The following is a 15,508-nucleotide window of genomic DNA, read 5'->3' as shown; positions in this document are numbered from 1 at the left end:
AGATCATCAGCTCCCAGCCACAACAGATCCCTTTTTGATTATCTCTTCTGTCTTGTGCAGTTACGGCGGATGCAAGAGATGCTGCAGAAGATGCAGCAGCAGATGCAGGATCAATGAGAGGCAGGTACTCAGAGGGCAGAGGGAATCCCCCAGTGACCAGCTGAGGCCTGGCAAGAGCTGTGGATGTTTAGAAAAGGTTTTGTGTTGTATAGAGACTTGTGGGCAAGAGCTGCACCTGCACCCTCTAATTTATTAGCAGCAATGCTGGCTTTGCAGTCAGCTGGATTGTGGAGGAGGCTGTTCACTTAACAGTTAACTGATGTGTATTTCTTTTTTAATAATTATTCTTTCTTTTCTTTTTTCTTTCTTTTGGTTTTTTTTAAGAAAATAGCCTGGTATGTCTCTAAGGCATCCTAAAAAAAGAAAAAAAGAAAAGAAAAAGATCTCCCTTTCCCACGTACTAATCTCTTGTTTGGGAATGCTCTGGTATTTAAAGTCCTGGTTTCTCTGGTGTACGAACTTGAAGACTATCTGTGTCAATGCACGTAAATGTTTACTCCCAACTGAGGTGCTGTGCCCCACTCCCCACTCCCCTTGTCTGGGGCCAGCACAAGCATTGTAAAGGCAGCCATACCCTCCTGTGAGTTTGACCTGTGCTGCTTGGGCTCCTCAGCCTGGGGCCAGCCCTGGCCCAGAGAGCTGGGGCTGGGGTTTCTCTGTGCACTGACCTGCTCAGGGATCCTGATGTTTGCCTGGTTTCCTGCCTGGGTTTTTCTGGGGTTTTTGTTTAGTTGGTTGGGTTTGTTTTTCCTATCAAGAAACTCCAGGATCATTGGACTGAGTCTCTCGAGGTTGGTTAGAAGAAAACATTTTCTGCTGCTCTGTTATGTCCTTCTGGCAGAGAGGATGAGTTGTTGACTGTTGTCTGCAAGGAGATGATGGGAGTGAGCACCTTCCCAGCCATAGTTTCCTCCCGTAGCAGGCTGGAGGTGTTGGTAGAGGAACCCCAGGGCCCTGCAGTAGCTGGGCAAGGGTATCTCATGGTTTAGCCCTGGTCATCCAGCTGCAGTCTCCAGTGTCTGCTCTGAAAAGCACCGTGGCAGCCAGAGTGCTTGGCAGGACCGCTTTGGAGGGGGTAGAAACCCTAGGGCAGAAATCCAACCCCAAATGCAGAGCTGTGCCCTGTCCCTAGGCTTTGTCCTGCACTGTCCCACGAGTGCATTGCTGGCTCTGAGCTTCTCCTGGGGAAAGAGGCAGGTTTTGTGGGCTTGTACCAGAGATCCACAAGCCGCCTGTCCAGACAGGTGTTGGGGCAGTGTGGCAGGTGCAGGAGTGTCACTGCATGGGGCTGAGTGCAGCCCAGCAGACTTGGCACTTGCTCCCCTGCCCTTCCCCTGCGACTCAGCCCTTCTCCCCTCCTTGGTCCAAGGCTCTTCCTGTCTCAGTGCTGGGAAGGCTGATGGATCTGTCAGGCAGAGATAAGAGCGCTCTTTGGGCAGCGGCTTCTGTCCTGTTCTTGCTTCCTGCAGTATTTTTAACTTAGTCCAGCCAGAGCTGGAGCATTATGTGCCTGACAGGGCTGGCCTCACCAGCAACCCTGCTGCGCTCACAGGGAATCAGGGCTGTTGAAGGGAGAGACACTTGGCTTTTCCCTCCAACTCCAGGGAATGCTGCCATGGGCTGGGCCCTTCTGCATCTCTGGCTCCTGGCCCGATTCCTCTGTCCCCTTTCCCCTTTTGTATCTGCTCCTCCATCTCTGGCTGTCCCCAGTAGATCTCCCTGGGTAGAAAGCACAGTGTTGGCCAGGAATAGCCAGGCCCTAAATTCAGTTACCGGGCACTGCATTCGTCTGATTCCCCTCTGGGGCTTTAATGTCTTGATCGGGGCTTGTCCAGCTGGTGAGCAGGTTGGCTGGTTCCAGTTATTCACTGTACAGAGCCTCTGCTTAGCCACAACAGGGGCTGTAGGGGCAGGGGAGAGACCCTGGCACAGTGTGGAGGGACAAAGTGAGGGTGCAAGCCCCTTGGCAGAAATGTGGAAGCCCCTTGGCAGCAATGTACAGGCTGGGCAAGAGCAGTGTCCAACAGTGTTGGTTTTTCCTTCATTCTCCCCTATAATGGGCTCATGAGTGGTAGTGGCAGTGCCAGGCTAGGAGAGGGGAAGAGTTTAGCTTGGCTTCAATAACATGCAGGGCCTTTCTTTGTGTGATGTGCTTACTTGAGCAGTGGAGTAGTTGGAAACAGGAGCTTCCTCCAGGTTTTCTGGAGCTGGTTTGCTGCTGTCCGAAGCAGGAAGACTCTGAGTTCTGAGCTTTATCCATGCTAGTATAATGGGAAACACCTTGCAGTACCTGCTCCCTCTTTCCATAAACTAGTCTTGTCTGTGAGGAGGATGTTCTGTTGCAAATGAGCCCCGTCCAGCTGGAGATGTTCCTCTACTGAACATTCCTAGAAGATGAAGGAGACCTTTACCCTCCAGCCTGGACATAAAGGAGTTGACGGCTTTTACGCTGGGCTGTGTGCAGAAGTGCTGTGTGCTGGTGAGAGCACAGGGTGCACCGGTCACAGGCAGGTGGGATTGCTGGGGGCCAGTCTGCCCCTGTTCCTCTGGGTGAGGAAGTCTCCATCAGCTCATTGCGCACGGCTCCTACATCCAGTCCATAGTCACAGATGTCCTCTACAGAGAGCTGAGGCCTTCGGCTACCAGCTGGCAAAGGTGGTTGAAATTGTGCTTAGAAAAAAGTGCACAGGAGGGAGACACCAGAGGTGGCTTCTACAGAGGGGCAGTGGTACTGCTGAGCTCTGTGTAGGAGGTTCCCTGCCCAGAGCACCAGAGTTTGGGGGCTGCCTGGAAAAGGATTAGAAACAGGCTTTAGGTGGGGGACACCAGGGATTTGGTCTCTGGCCTGGAAGGTGGCATCTGTTTATTAAAGGAGGTGTGTTTTGTACTGCTGCGTTGAGCTGCAGGGAAAGCGGAGAAGACTCCTGAACAAATGTAGCTTGGCCATTTGGCTCTGGCAGTGAGAAGTGTGGATAGGAAAGTAATTTAACACCTCCTGCACGCAACCCTCCACAGCCTTATATGTGACCCCTGCGCCCCCAGGCACATTCCCACGCCTCTGCCAAGCTTTACCCTGCTGAGTGACTGCAGGAGCGTGTCCCACTCCACAGAGCTATCCCAGGCTGCAGCTGGGGCTGTCGGTACAACATCTTGGACCTTGTGCCTGACTAGGGATGGAGCCGTGGCATGAACTCCTTATGTGCCACTGCTGTACTGGTCTTGCCTGTGCAGTCCTTGCTGCCTCCCCGCATGCCTTCCCTCAGAGGAGAGGGGGTCCCACTCTTTGTGCTCTGCGATGGCATTCCCTGCTTCTCCTCACAAACTCCGCTGTGCTTTAACGCTGGCTTGCTCCCACCATGTGACTTCCTCACCCCTTGCTCCTTTCCTAGGCTCTTTGTTTCCTGTCCATCTGTTGGTTTATTATATATTTTTTTTTTGTAAATTTCTGTTAGAACATTTTGTCATTGTGAACAAAGAAAAATGAAACCTTTTAAAACATATCCATTTTATTAAATGATTATTGTTGTTATTATTATTATTATTAATGTTTACTACCTGAATTGATCAGTGAAATAAATACATCAAAAACCCAACCTCTTTCTGTTTAATTTTCAGTTCCCTTGAGCAGCATTGGTGATACATTATGGGCAGGAGAGAACAAAACTGATGCTGTTTCTCCTGTTATCTAATTCTGTCAGAGCAGGCGCCAGGCAAGGCTTCCTGCATGAGATTCCTGGCCTGTTTATGTCAGAAGCTAGACAAGATGATCTTGAAGTTCTTCTGTCTTTAAGCTTCCCCTAGGAGTGGTGTCTAAATCAGCAATGGGCAGCAGGGCAGGATCCAGTCCCAGAAAATCCAGCTTGTAAGTAGCCAAAGGAGCATTGCTGAGTCTGTGCTGTATGTAGAGCCAGAATGGGTCTGGCTGTAGATCAGCTCTGTGCCACACCTGGCCTAAACACCTGCCTGTGAATAAACATAGCACTGAATGCATAAGAAGTAGTCTTGCAGTCGTTCAAGCTGCTCCCAAGCGGAAAGCAGGCCCTGCAGGAAAAACTGGGTTCATTTGTTAGCCTAAGACCTCTTTCCCAGTCTGCCTGCCTGCCTGCCGCAGTGAAACAATTGGAATGATCTGTTCCAACTTTCTAGAAATTTACAGCTGAATTGTTTTGTTTAGAGCATCAGAGATTTTCGCTGACTTAGGACCAAATTCTCCTGTTGTTTACACCTGAAGTTCTCTTAACAACAAGTCATCATTCCTGCTCTGTACAATGTGCACAGTACGAGGTAATGGAGAGTTGGGCCCAATGGGGCAATGGTTTCACAATGTAATTCTGGTGGCTTTATCCTAAGGAGCACAGCCTAGAGTCAGGCTGATGGCAGAAAAATATCTGAGAAGGTGCAGTGGCCTTGAGAAGACAAAATTCTACCTAAATGTATTTTTGACCCTTGGGCTTATCTGTTTAAGTATTTGTGTAATGCAACTTCTGAATAAAGGATGTGGTCAGTCTTTCTCAGTAACTGCAAGCTGTACTCATCAAGAGCTGCCAGTTCACTTGACTATCAAAATTGCAGTCCCTCGGAGCACAATCTTTCCCAGTCTGCCATCATTCCTGTGAATCTAATTAGTTTAGTTTAATTAGATGGTGAAACACCAAGAGTTATGCTTTACCCCTGTAACAATCAGGAGAGGATGCAAGTGCCTTTCTCCTTGGCTCAACTGTAGCCACCACTGTGGTCACTGGAAGTTCACTTCTTTCAGCAGATCTTCCACTGCTAATTAGGATTACGTGTGTCACTGCTTCAAGGGAAACCTCAGGGTCGACACACTGCCAAGCACTAGGATCTCACTGCTCTGCCAAATATAGTCTTCCTGATGAGATAGGAAGCGAAAAGCCACAGTGCTTAGGGAGCATGGTAGAAACCAGTAGCAATCCCGGTTGAGAAATGCATTTTGAGTTACTACCTTGCAACTGAGCCTTTGTGATGTTTCTGTTGGACTGAGCATGTGGGTCCAGAATCACAGTTATCAGTATTGTCAGCGTCTCTCCCAGCAAAGGTGTTCTTGCGAGCAGTGTCAGCTCCCATTTCTTGGAAGACTTGCTGAATGAAGCCTCAGCTTCTGGTGACATGCAGCAAACTTGCAGGAAGGCCTCGTGTGGGAGGTGTCCCTGGGATGAGCCTGACCCTTATCTTGCCAGCCAGCTGCAAGGGGATCATCCGGGAGCTCAGCTATGCAGCTGCAAACACTCTTGCACTGGCTGGTCTGCCCTAAGACCTTCCTCTTGTGTTGTAAAACCAGCAAGAAAGCAAGGATTGAACTGCTCTGGTAAGTCAACAAAGCTACCTTTTGGGGTGGTTTTGTCTTTTTTTTTGTCTTTTTTTTGTCTTTTTTTTTTCCTTTGGTTGATGGATTGCACAGAAAAGCACTGCCTTGTTACAGGTATATGTAGTTGTCCTAATGAATCTGTAGCAGCTTGTGTGTTCAGCAGTGACATGAGACTACAGTACAAAGATGGCTTATTGACCCATGTCTCCCAGCATGGTCACAGCTCCAGAAGGACATTGTTCACCTTCTGATTATTCAGCATGGAAAACTCCGCTGACCTCCACCCTCAGTGGTCAGCACCCTCTCTGCTGGCCAAGGACTGTTTATCACTTCTTTTCAAAACTAGAAAGGCTGTTTTTAACTTGTAGTAGCAGTAAATTTATTTCTGAATCTCCTCTTGCAGTTTGCATGAACAAAGCTTTGCTTACAGATATAATTCAGAGCTGTTATGATAAGGCATCAGCAGTTTCGTATTCAAAGTTTTGATTCCTTGACATAAAATTTCTTGGCTACCATAGTACTGTGCCTCCAGTAATGCCAAAAATACAAGCAGCTCTTGTACACTTACGAGGACTACTGAAAATGAATTTGATGGCTGCAGCTAAGCCTCCCAGTAGCCATCTGTTCATACTTCTCCTCAGATCCAGAGTTGGAAGACCAGGAGCATTCACTCTCCTGTAATGAGAGACCAAGAATTTGCACACCTCTTTTAACTCTGTTCTTTTCAGAGCTCTCGCGTCTCCTGTGAAGAACACCACATCCACCCAACTTTAGACACTCATCCTTGGAACAAACCAACAGAAGACCTGGGCTGTGGTGTCAGTCCTAGATTGTGTGGTGTCCGATTACCTGGTCTCCACCTCATCCAGTTTCACCAGGGGAGTGTTTGCAGGTGAAGATGAACAGTGGAATTCTCTTCTTGTCCCTCCTTGGCTTTCTCCCACTTGTGACACCCACGTGTCCTGCGCCATGCAAGTGTGCCACCAACATTATTGACTGCACATCAAAAGGCCTAACTGTAGCAAAACTACCAGCTGCTTTCCGCCCTTCAGCTGAAATTATCCACCTTGGTTACAACAGGCTCACCTCTATTCCCAGTGGGCTTTTTGACAACCTAAAGAGCCTCCAGGTAGTCTACCTGCAGGGCAATCCTTGGGAATGCAACTGTGACATCCTGTACTTGCGCTCCTGGCTCCAGTGGCAGCAGAACCGGACCTTATACAGGGATGTGAGATGCACCTCCCCAGCTCACCTGCAGAACCGCATCATTGCCTATCTGACAGAAGACGAGATAATCTCTACGTGCCAGTACTGGTACTGCAGCCTGGCTCTCCTCTCTCAACTCTGTCTCTTCGTACTCCTTCTTCTCCAGGGTATCTTGGTTATCTTCATCATTGTCTACCTGCAGAAATTTCGGAGAATGACTGCTGAAGCCCGTAGCACCACCCAAGATCTACATCAGCATGCAGATGCCTGGGCATCTTCTTCAAGATGCTCCTACAACAGTGATTAACATCACAAGACTGAAGACCCTCCTCCCACCTGGGTGATGCTGTGCCAAGGTCATGTGGTTTGTGGTAGCCAAGGGGGACAGTTCAGTGCACCATCGGATCCTGACTGCAGTCTGAAGCAGGACTTGAACTGATCAGACACTTGCTGTATTTCCAAGGACCTGATCTTGTGTTTTTTAATGCTTTAAAGTCTTTAGCATGATCTTGATTGCTTTGCTGGTTTGGTAGACGAAGGAAATTGTATAAACTACAGCAACCAGACCTGACTCAAACTGCTCATAAGCTTGTAGGTGCTAATGGTGCTTGATCCCTCCTGTGCTGGAGTATTTCAGCCATACTTTCTGCAATGCTGCTGGTTGCGTTGGGTGGGGTGGGGACAGAGGTGGCCAGCGGGCAGTAAGGTACCAGACTGGGACAGTGGAGAAATACGGTTTCCTTGGTGTTACCACAGACGGCCTTAGGACAAGTGACTTAATCTTCTTCTAGCTCAGTTTCCCATCCGGAGAAGGGAAAGGATGTTTCTTCTTGCTTGATGCATCTTTTCCGGTGTTTTTCTTGTGGGAGGGAGGGAGGGAATGTTCAGAAGCCTACCCATTTTACCCTATCTTCATTCCTTTTAATCTGCTTAAGGGTTTTAATGCTGACTTCAAAATGTACTGAGTCACACTGGGGCCCTGAATGTTCAAGGGGAATTCCCCCTTTAAGCCAAGAGTTGTTGAGACCAGGGGCTCTTGCTGGCTCTTGGAACCCAGCACAAGACATCTGGGCTTTTCAGAGTTCAAACTGCAAAACCCGCTCACGTGCCTGCTGCTGGCTGTGCCCTGCCTTCATTATGTTTGGAACAAAGCGAGACTGAAATAAAGCAATGGTGCGCGATGGCGTGGAGGGCTCGTTTTTCCTTTGGGCACGAGGCATCTTGCACTCCAGTGCTCAAACCGTGCCGAGCAAAGCAGCTACAGGAGGCAGGCGGAGATGTTACCAGCAGCTCCTCAGGGGGTTAAACGGTGGCAGCTGCTCTCTGGGCTGGTCTGAACTGGGCCTGAACTGGGCCGGTCTGACCGGGAGTTTCTTCTAGTGTCACCACGTTGCTGCTTATTGCACGCGGTGACGGCCCCGTGCCCGCGCTCCCCAGCCCGGTGCGCGGGTTCCCGCCGCCCCCGGCCCTCAGCAGGCGGCAGCCCCCAGCGCGCGGGCGGCGCGGGGCGGGTGGCGGGAAAGCCGCCAGGGGGCGGTGCCTCGCGCCAGCTCTAACCGCCCCCGGCCGCCCTCGGGTGCCGCCGGCGAGGGGAGGCGGGAAGGGGCTGGTTGGGGCTCTCAGGGAGGCGGCCTGAGGAGGAAAGGAGGGTCCCGGGCCTTCTCTGCTTCAGGTTGCTTCACCTTGGCTCAGTTCAGCTCCCAGGTCTTGTCATAGTCCCAGAAGTACGAAGCATTGTGGTGCAAAAGCCCCCTGGTGCTTGGGTGGAGGCTGAGGGGGAGGTGCGGGCCTGTGTGCAGCGTAAGGCCCCTCGCCGTGCCGAGGCAGGGCTGGCCTGCAGCCGGGTGGGCCCTGTCGCAGGCTGAAGACGTTCGCCATGCTGCGTGCGCTTGGGCGATCCTGATGTGAGGTAAGTGATACACGGCTCTGCCTTAGTGAACCTCTTTCCTCCTTTTCCTCTCTCTGCCCCATCCTCCTCCAGCGCTAACCCTCTGTGGCGGTAGCCTGCTAGATGTTGCAGTGTAGCACGCAAGGAAATGGCTCATATTTGCTTTTTCTTCTGGGGATTGGGTCTTGCTGGACTTTGCAGCTAATGCACCTCTCACTAGAGGCTGCGATATCCCCTGCAGTATCACCAGTGACCGAGGCCTCCAAGGGGAGACATGGCCCTACTGAGGAGTCTGCTCTGTGGATATGCACAAATTGATGCTCCATGAAGCCTCCTGATGCTTTCAGATCTCTGATATTTAAGTACTGTTGTATTATTTTTATTTTCCCCCTGAGGATTGAACTTCCCATAGGAATAGAAAGCCAATTTTCTGGATTGTTGTTCTTCCCCAGTGTCCTTTTCCCAGAATCAAGATGTAGATGTGTAAGGAAGTAGCACAACCCACTGTCTTCCCGTCACCCCTTCCTTCTCATTTCTTTAGATGAATTACACTTACTTTAGGTGTTTTATGCCTGTTGTTGAAGTCCCATCTCTTTACTGGTACATGCAAGGGATGTAAAAGGCCCTTTGCTTTCTTAATACTACTGCAAAACGTGCTAATGTGGCAGAATGAATCCCTGGTTTTGCCTGCAGATTTGTAGCTGTATTTACCTGGATTAGAGGATGTTGCTAGTGCACGTGGGCAGGTACTGATAGTGCTACAGGCTCAGTTGCTGGGAGAGGCTGGACTGAGAAAGCAGGCATGATCCCAGCCCTGTGACTGCCTAGCTGCCTGCCCATCAGCACTGCCATGGGGTGCTGGAAAACCTTCAGGACTTGGTGTGCCCACAAAGTCAGAACAACTGCTGACTTGGGTTTCACTTCCCCAGGGAGGCAGGAGGGGTCCTGACTTTGCATCATTAAGTCTTGGCACATGAAAGGTAAAAAGCCTTTTTGGCATCAGTTGCACCTGTGAAGAATGTGACCAGCCATAGCAATGTGATAATGAATTGCACTGAGCGCAGAGTGATTTGTATGCCATGGCAGCATGTCTAATCCATAAATCTAGGGCCTGCATGTCTTGGCTTCTCCTGGCTCAGAAAGCTGCATGTCACGAATGCTTTCTTGCTCCACTGGCCTGCAGGAGATTTGCTGTGGTGCTACTGAAGGGAGAAACCGCTTACTTTCTGAAGGGAGGAACTGTCCAAGGCTGCACAGTGGCTTCAAAGGGGAAGCAGTGGTGGAATACAGCAAAATAAATGCAAGCTATTAAGCTGTTTTGCAAATAACTTCCTAGTATCGAGGCTGATCCAATCCCTGGGCATGCAGGATTTGGCTACCAGGCCTGCTGGACAGGCTGCTGCATTGCCAAACATTCAGTGCTTCCAAGCAGCTCCTTTCTCTGAAAAACACCAGGTTAAAAAACCCTGGGAAGCCAAACCAAAGTGTGTTTGTAGCCTCCATGATGCAGAGCTCCAAACCAAACCTGAGGTGTTTGAAAAGCAGGTCAGCACTTCCAAAGTGAGGGACCAAAGTGAGGTAGATGACATTGGGGAAGGCACACTGGTTCTTCCTTCTTTCAAATGCCCTGTTTTTCTGGTATCTGCATGATTTTTGCATGCTTTGCAGAGTAATAAAAGTCTTGAAAGCAAAGCAAGCTGCTTTTGGAACCTAGAGAGTTTTAGCCCATAATCCCACAGAGATCTAGTTTTTCAGTCCCTGTACTTTATGGTGATAGTGGTAATGTTTTGCTTCAAGATTGCTGCAGGTGGTTGTTTACAGATCGTCTGTACATTGTTCATTTTACATTGTTGACACCTGGGAATGACATCATTTATTGTTGACACCTGGGAGTGTGCCCCTGTTGTTCTAAATAGACTTTCACTGTTTTGTACCCTCACGTGTGGGATGAAAATAACACATCAGTACACATAAAGAACAACTTTTTATAATCCACTGCAGGGTTTGGTCACTGAGAGGCCAGTTTTATGCAAGTTGGAGATTAAGCAGTGCTTGGAGGGAAGTCCTGGAGAAGCGTGGCATATCCCTGTCTCACATGGTCATAGCTGGATGCTGTGTGTGTGCTCAAGTGAGAACATTCAATGGATGCCTTGGTGGCAGCCTGATCTGGGATCTCTTGCCTTGCTTACAGATTGAAAAAGACATTTTTCATGGTCATTAATATGAGGCTACCTGGCCTTCTTCAAACCCCTCGTTTCCCTGCAGGATTGAATTATGCAGGGCATCCCAGAGAGAGTGCCAAGAAAAGCAGTGTTGATTCTACATCATGGGGCATCTTGTCTGTCCTAGGCTACATGGGAGTAGAACTATTTTAGACATGTTTAGAAAGGGCTTTTACTTTTTTTGTAAATTTGCATATGAAAACTGCGGCTCCTTCAGGCTCCTAAGCCTGATTTTAGAGGGCTTTAATGGAGAGCATGCAGTCTAATTTAACAGGTTTCCGTGAATGATTAGTTATCTTGGATAAATGCCTTGAAAGCAGCAGGTTGCAGTGTTAAGGTTTCTTCTGGAGATAGTATGTGCATGCATACTGTATGTCTAGATAAAGGCATATGTTCCCTGGAAGGACAGGATAGGGCACTGCTGGGGGACATAAAAGATTTAAGTGGGTTTAGTCCAAAAACCAAAAAAGCCAAATCACCCTCTTAAATCCACGAGTAGTTTTTTTTCCCTATTCTTTACATGTCTCGTGGTCTGATTCTGCTCTGAAATGTTTGTGACTGTTGAGAACAGAATACATTGGGAGCTATTTCTCTGCATTTCCGCAGAGGAGGATTAACCCAAGAGTTATGAAACCAAAATGCCAAGAATGCTCCCTATGGATACCTAATGGTTTAGGCTGTGTAGCCCTGATCTACCGTCCTCGTCTGTAATAGCTGATGAGCGCTTCTAACCCGCCCTGTCACAGATGTTTGGTGCCGTAACAGTGTCATTCATTGTGCATGGAAGCTGAGCTCTGCCTATTGAATGACAGACTCTCTCCAGAGCCGTTACCCATATTGACGTGTAATTGGGGTTTGCTCGGAAGAGGGCAGCAAATAGCTTTTCATCTCCTCTTTGCTTTTACCGTAAAATCAGCGTGAGAGGAAGGCCTGGAAGAGCATGAAGGCAAGTGTGATGTGTGTCTGCCCAAAGAGACTGACAGTGATGCTCCAAACTTAGTTGCCCAAGCAGCAGACATTACTTTTTGAACCTAGTTTAAACAATCCTTTTCTTGTTGGCCTTTTGAAACATCAGACTGAAACCAAGAGGGGAGGAGGGAGGTCATCGTGTTATGACTGTGGCAGAAATAGTGTTGGTTCGCTGTGAGGTGTTTAGCCTGTTGAGCTTTGGGGGACTGAAATAATCCACTCCTTGGCAGATGGGGTGAAAAAAACTTGTCCATCATCACTGAGTGGTGAGAGCGGGGTGTTTCTGCTGGTGGACCTGTTAAGAGATGGGAAGGTACCTGGAGGATGGGTGGGAGGTAAGTGCTCTAACAATACCCTGGTGCTAGGTAAAACAGAGATGCAGAACAGCTCAAATTCTTTGAGGTTGGTTCTGTGCATCCGTGGGACAGAAAATGCAGAGGCTGAACAGGTAAACATGTAAGCACCCAGGGAATTTAAATGTCCCTGTACTGGGAGGAGCTGTGGGGAGCCGAAGTCTGGATTAAAGTACTGTGAAACACTGACATCTCCTGTTACAAATCATAGCCCCTAACTTGGTTGTCTGTCATGGGATATGATAAGGGCTGTGCCTATGTTTGGAGAGCTTTTTTCACTGGGCTTTTACCTCTGGCATTCTCAGGCTCACCAAGAGATGATGTGGGTGCCCATGCTTGCTCTGCATCTCCATTACCTGATCTTTCAACACAGTGTTAGCAAGCTTATTTTTTTCTCAGGATGAGACTTTAATTCCCTCCCATTGATCATGGCCAAAGAAGAGAGCTCAAATAGAGATTTTATTCCAGAAACAATGCCCCCCTTATGTGCTGTGTCGTGATCTCTGTGAATGAACCTCCTGGTAAAATGAAGGCTTTTCCCCAGGCTGTTTTGTACCTTTCTCGGGTGAATCTTCGTATTAGATCGGCTGCTCTTCATATAGATCTCATGGAGAGAGAAGGGAGGTAAAGCATGACATCTTTGTTCCATGGGGACATGAGACAAAATGACAGTCAGTGGGACTTGGGCTTCATATTTAGTTTTCATAGATTCCTGTGTGGTGCAGCGAGATTATCTGCATTAAAACTTATGAAGCAGAGAACAGTTTCCCTGCACAGCAGTACATGTTTTTTCTGCCTTGTAATGCTTTTCTCCAGGTCCAGCCCAAAGCCTCCGCCCTAGGCTGGCTGTTCACTTCCAACCAAAGCTGGCGTCATCCTGTCCTTCTTGCCTCATCCCCAGCTCTGCTGTGAACTGCTGCCTGTTCTGTTGGTACCTGCTCTTCCTCACCCTTCCCAGTGCTGTCAGTATTTCTCAAATTGTACATAAAATAGCACTTGCTGCTTTCCCATGTTTGGTCCTTTGCCAGCTGAGCTGCACCAAAACCATCAAACTGATGGATTTGATGATCCAGTACAGAAGGCTTTGAAAACAAGACATTGGTGTTCTTGATCGCTTTCTCTCCTCTCATCCCCTCTGCCACTATCCATCAAGAATAATATTTTAATGATCTCTTTCCTGCATTTCCTCTTTGCCTGAGACTTGAAGTGTGCAAGAAGCAGTATTGTCATTTCTGTGCTGCCTACTCCTAAATGAAGGGAAACTCCCTCCAAGTTCAGTGTCTGAATTTCAGTGTGTAAATTCCCCTGCAGTTTCCTACAGTGCTTCAGATAGTGTTTTAATCTGTCCATTGCTGGTTTTGGCCTGAGCCAAAAAAGTACTGTCATGTTTTCTATTTCTGTATGGAGTGATTGAGGCACACAGAGAGGAAGAAAAGAGATGTGTTTACATAAGGTAAAGATGGAGAGAATGGGAATTGCATCGTCTGTAATTTGAATATATATTATGAGATACATTTTTGTGTGTAGATCTGAGAGAAGGCTCAGCATTAAGTGCAGTGTGGTTTGAACTATGTGGTGGTGGTCGCACTCTGGGAGAAGTCACACTTCGGGTAAGTTGCTGTGTGTTGCAATAAACCAGTGCCCTATTTCTCTGTTATAGATGGCGGGGGGAAATGATGTGGAGGTGCAACATCTGAAAATGTGTGTAACTTGAAGGCAGTGCAGTGAAATCCTAGCCCTGCTCTGTTCTGCCATTGACTTCAGTAAAGCCAGGGTTCACTGAAGGAGCCTTTGGAGAATGTGCGAGGCTGTGCACACAAACTGCCAAGATGAACCTTTTGTTTCGTGAGATCTAGTGCAGGAAAGCACAGCTGTGGGGCAAGAGCCCTTGATTATGCATGTCTTGGTAGTGTAACATTAGTTATGTACAGTAGAATATAGAGCATGTACAAAAGCATCTGAGCCCTGTCAAAATGAAAGAAAATTGGGATGAAAGTTGGGTACTGTATCCCCTAAACTTGTTTCAGTGCTTAATTAGCTGTGGAAAAATTAGCATGTAATTTCAATCCCTGTTTGTGAGTTTCCAGCATTCCTACCTTGCCTTGCCTTTATCTGTAGATTTCTGTGGGGCCCCATGTGCTAGGCACTTTATGTTCCCAGGGATGGGAAATTGTGAAATCCGTGTGGGTTGGGAAATTATCTCAGATGTTTCCCATCTTAGATAGGGGGGGAAAAAGTCTGTCTTGGAAATGATTCAGCTGAAACCCAGGGCATACAACTGGTGCATTCATCTTCATGCTTACCCTCCTGCCTACCAGCAACCCACTTGACTTTCTAAATGAAAAGTTACTCTAATCCAAAAATTGGAGCTTTGGTATTTGTGAACTGGAAAACAGACATCTAAGCAAGTCCACTGACTTATATATGTATTTTTAATCCATGTTTTAAAAATAGATACTTATACCAACTGTTCCTTGGTCTTGCCAAGTTGGGGATTTCATATTAAAATAATAATTCACTGAATAGTTTCCACCAGCTTTGTATCTTGCGCAGTCAAGAGGGTCTGTCTGCTGAAGTGTCTTTCATTGTGTGTGGTGAGACTGAAGAGGAACAGAAAGAGGAGAATGGGGTACACAATCTTTGTTAGTTAGACTACCAGGGACCTACCTCATGGCCTAGTGGGCTGCTGCGGTTGAGGAGAGGTGGCTTCTGGTCCCATGTGGAGCCAAGCTTCATAAATCTTCCTTTAAGGGGCTGGATCCTGCCTATGATACAACTTTATCTTTGCTTTGCTGTGCAAGTGGATCCAACTGATGGAAGCAGTGCAGGACTGACAGCATTTGGGGTTTCTCCTCTGGAAAAGCAGCAGGCTTTTGTTGCTTGGAGGCTGACAGTTTATTAACCACAGCAGTCCAGCAGGTCTTGGGAAGGCTCCCAGGACCCCTGGAGGTGCTGAGCTGCTTGTGTTGACACACTGGGAGTCCAGCGCCTGCTGTGTTTCTCTTATTTCAAAGGATATGTCAGTCAGAGAGGGAACATCATCTCTGTTGGGAAGCAGCTGGAGTGTATATCAAACAGGAGCTTTTGCTGGGTAGGAGGGCAGAGCAGGGCATGAGGCAGCCTCTTGCTTGGAAGGGAAAGGAGCAAGCAGGGATCCCGACAGCTGATCTAGCACAGGGATGGCCTGGCGTTAATGCAGTCAAGGGCCTTGGGCTAGCTGCCCCTTGTGAGCAGGCTGCAGCTCCAGAGGTGCTGGGTTGATGTCTCCTCAGGCTGTATTCTGGCGGCTGATGGGGGAAACGGGTGGGATGCAAAGCTGAGCCCAGTTGACCACTGCACCCTGCCAGATCCCTGCATCCCTGTGCATTGGCACCAGCAGGGCATAAGTTAACTCAGTGCTGAAGTAGGCTGGTATGGAGATGGGCATCTGTATCCAGCGCAAGAAGCGTGTGAAGCCGAGAGGTTTTGTGGAACTGCTGATAAA

The 15,508-nt window shown here is 48.4% G+C and overlaps 2 protein-coding genes across 4 annotated transcripts in view; both read left to right on the top strand.

The window, feature by feature from the left end:
* SEPTIN5 (septin 5) overlaps positions 1-3,653 on the top strand; it is a 47,580-nt gene extending 43,927 nt beyond the window's left edge. For all 3 annotated transcript variants that reach the window (XM_040603093.1, XM_040603075.1, XM_040603083.1), the window contains one exon: positions 61-3,653. In XM_040603093.1, the coding sequence (XP_040459027.1) occupies positions 61-117 (57 nt within the window). In that variant the 3' untranslated portion in view covers positions 118-3,653. The remainder of the gene's footprint in view (positions 1-60) is intronic.
* A 121-nt stretch (positions 3,654-3,774) lies between these two features.
* Positions 3,775-7,773, top strand: GP1BB (glycoprotein Ib platelet subunit beta). The gene is made up of 2 exons (XM_040603129.1): positions 3,775-5,386; positions 6,115-7,773. Exon 2 carries the CDS (start codon positions 6,285-6,287, stop codon positions 6,897-6,899), a length of 615 nt encoding a protein of 204 aa, XP_040459063.1. The 5' UTR covers positions 3,775-5,386; positions 6,115-6,284; the 3' UTR covers positions 6,900-7,773.
* The last annotated feature ends 7,735 nt before the right edge of the window (positions 7,774-15,508 follow it).

This window comes from Falco naumanni, chromosome 1, assembly GCF_017639655.2.
Source record: "Falco naumanni isolate bFalNau1 chromosome 1, bFalNau1.pat, whole genome shotgun sequence".
Classification (NCBI taxonomy): domain Eukaryota; kingdom Metazoa; phylum Chordata; class Aves; order Falconiformes; family Falconidae; genus Falco; species Falco naumanni.
This window is presented reverse-complemented; position numbering and strand designations above follow the sequence as displayed.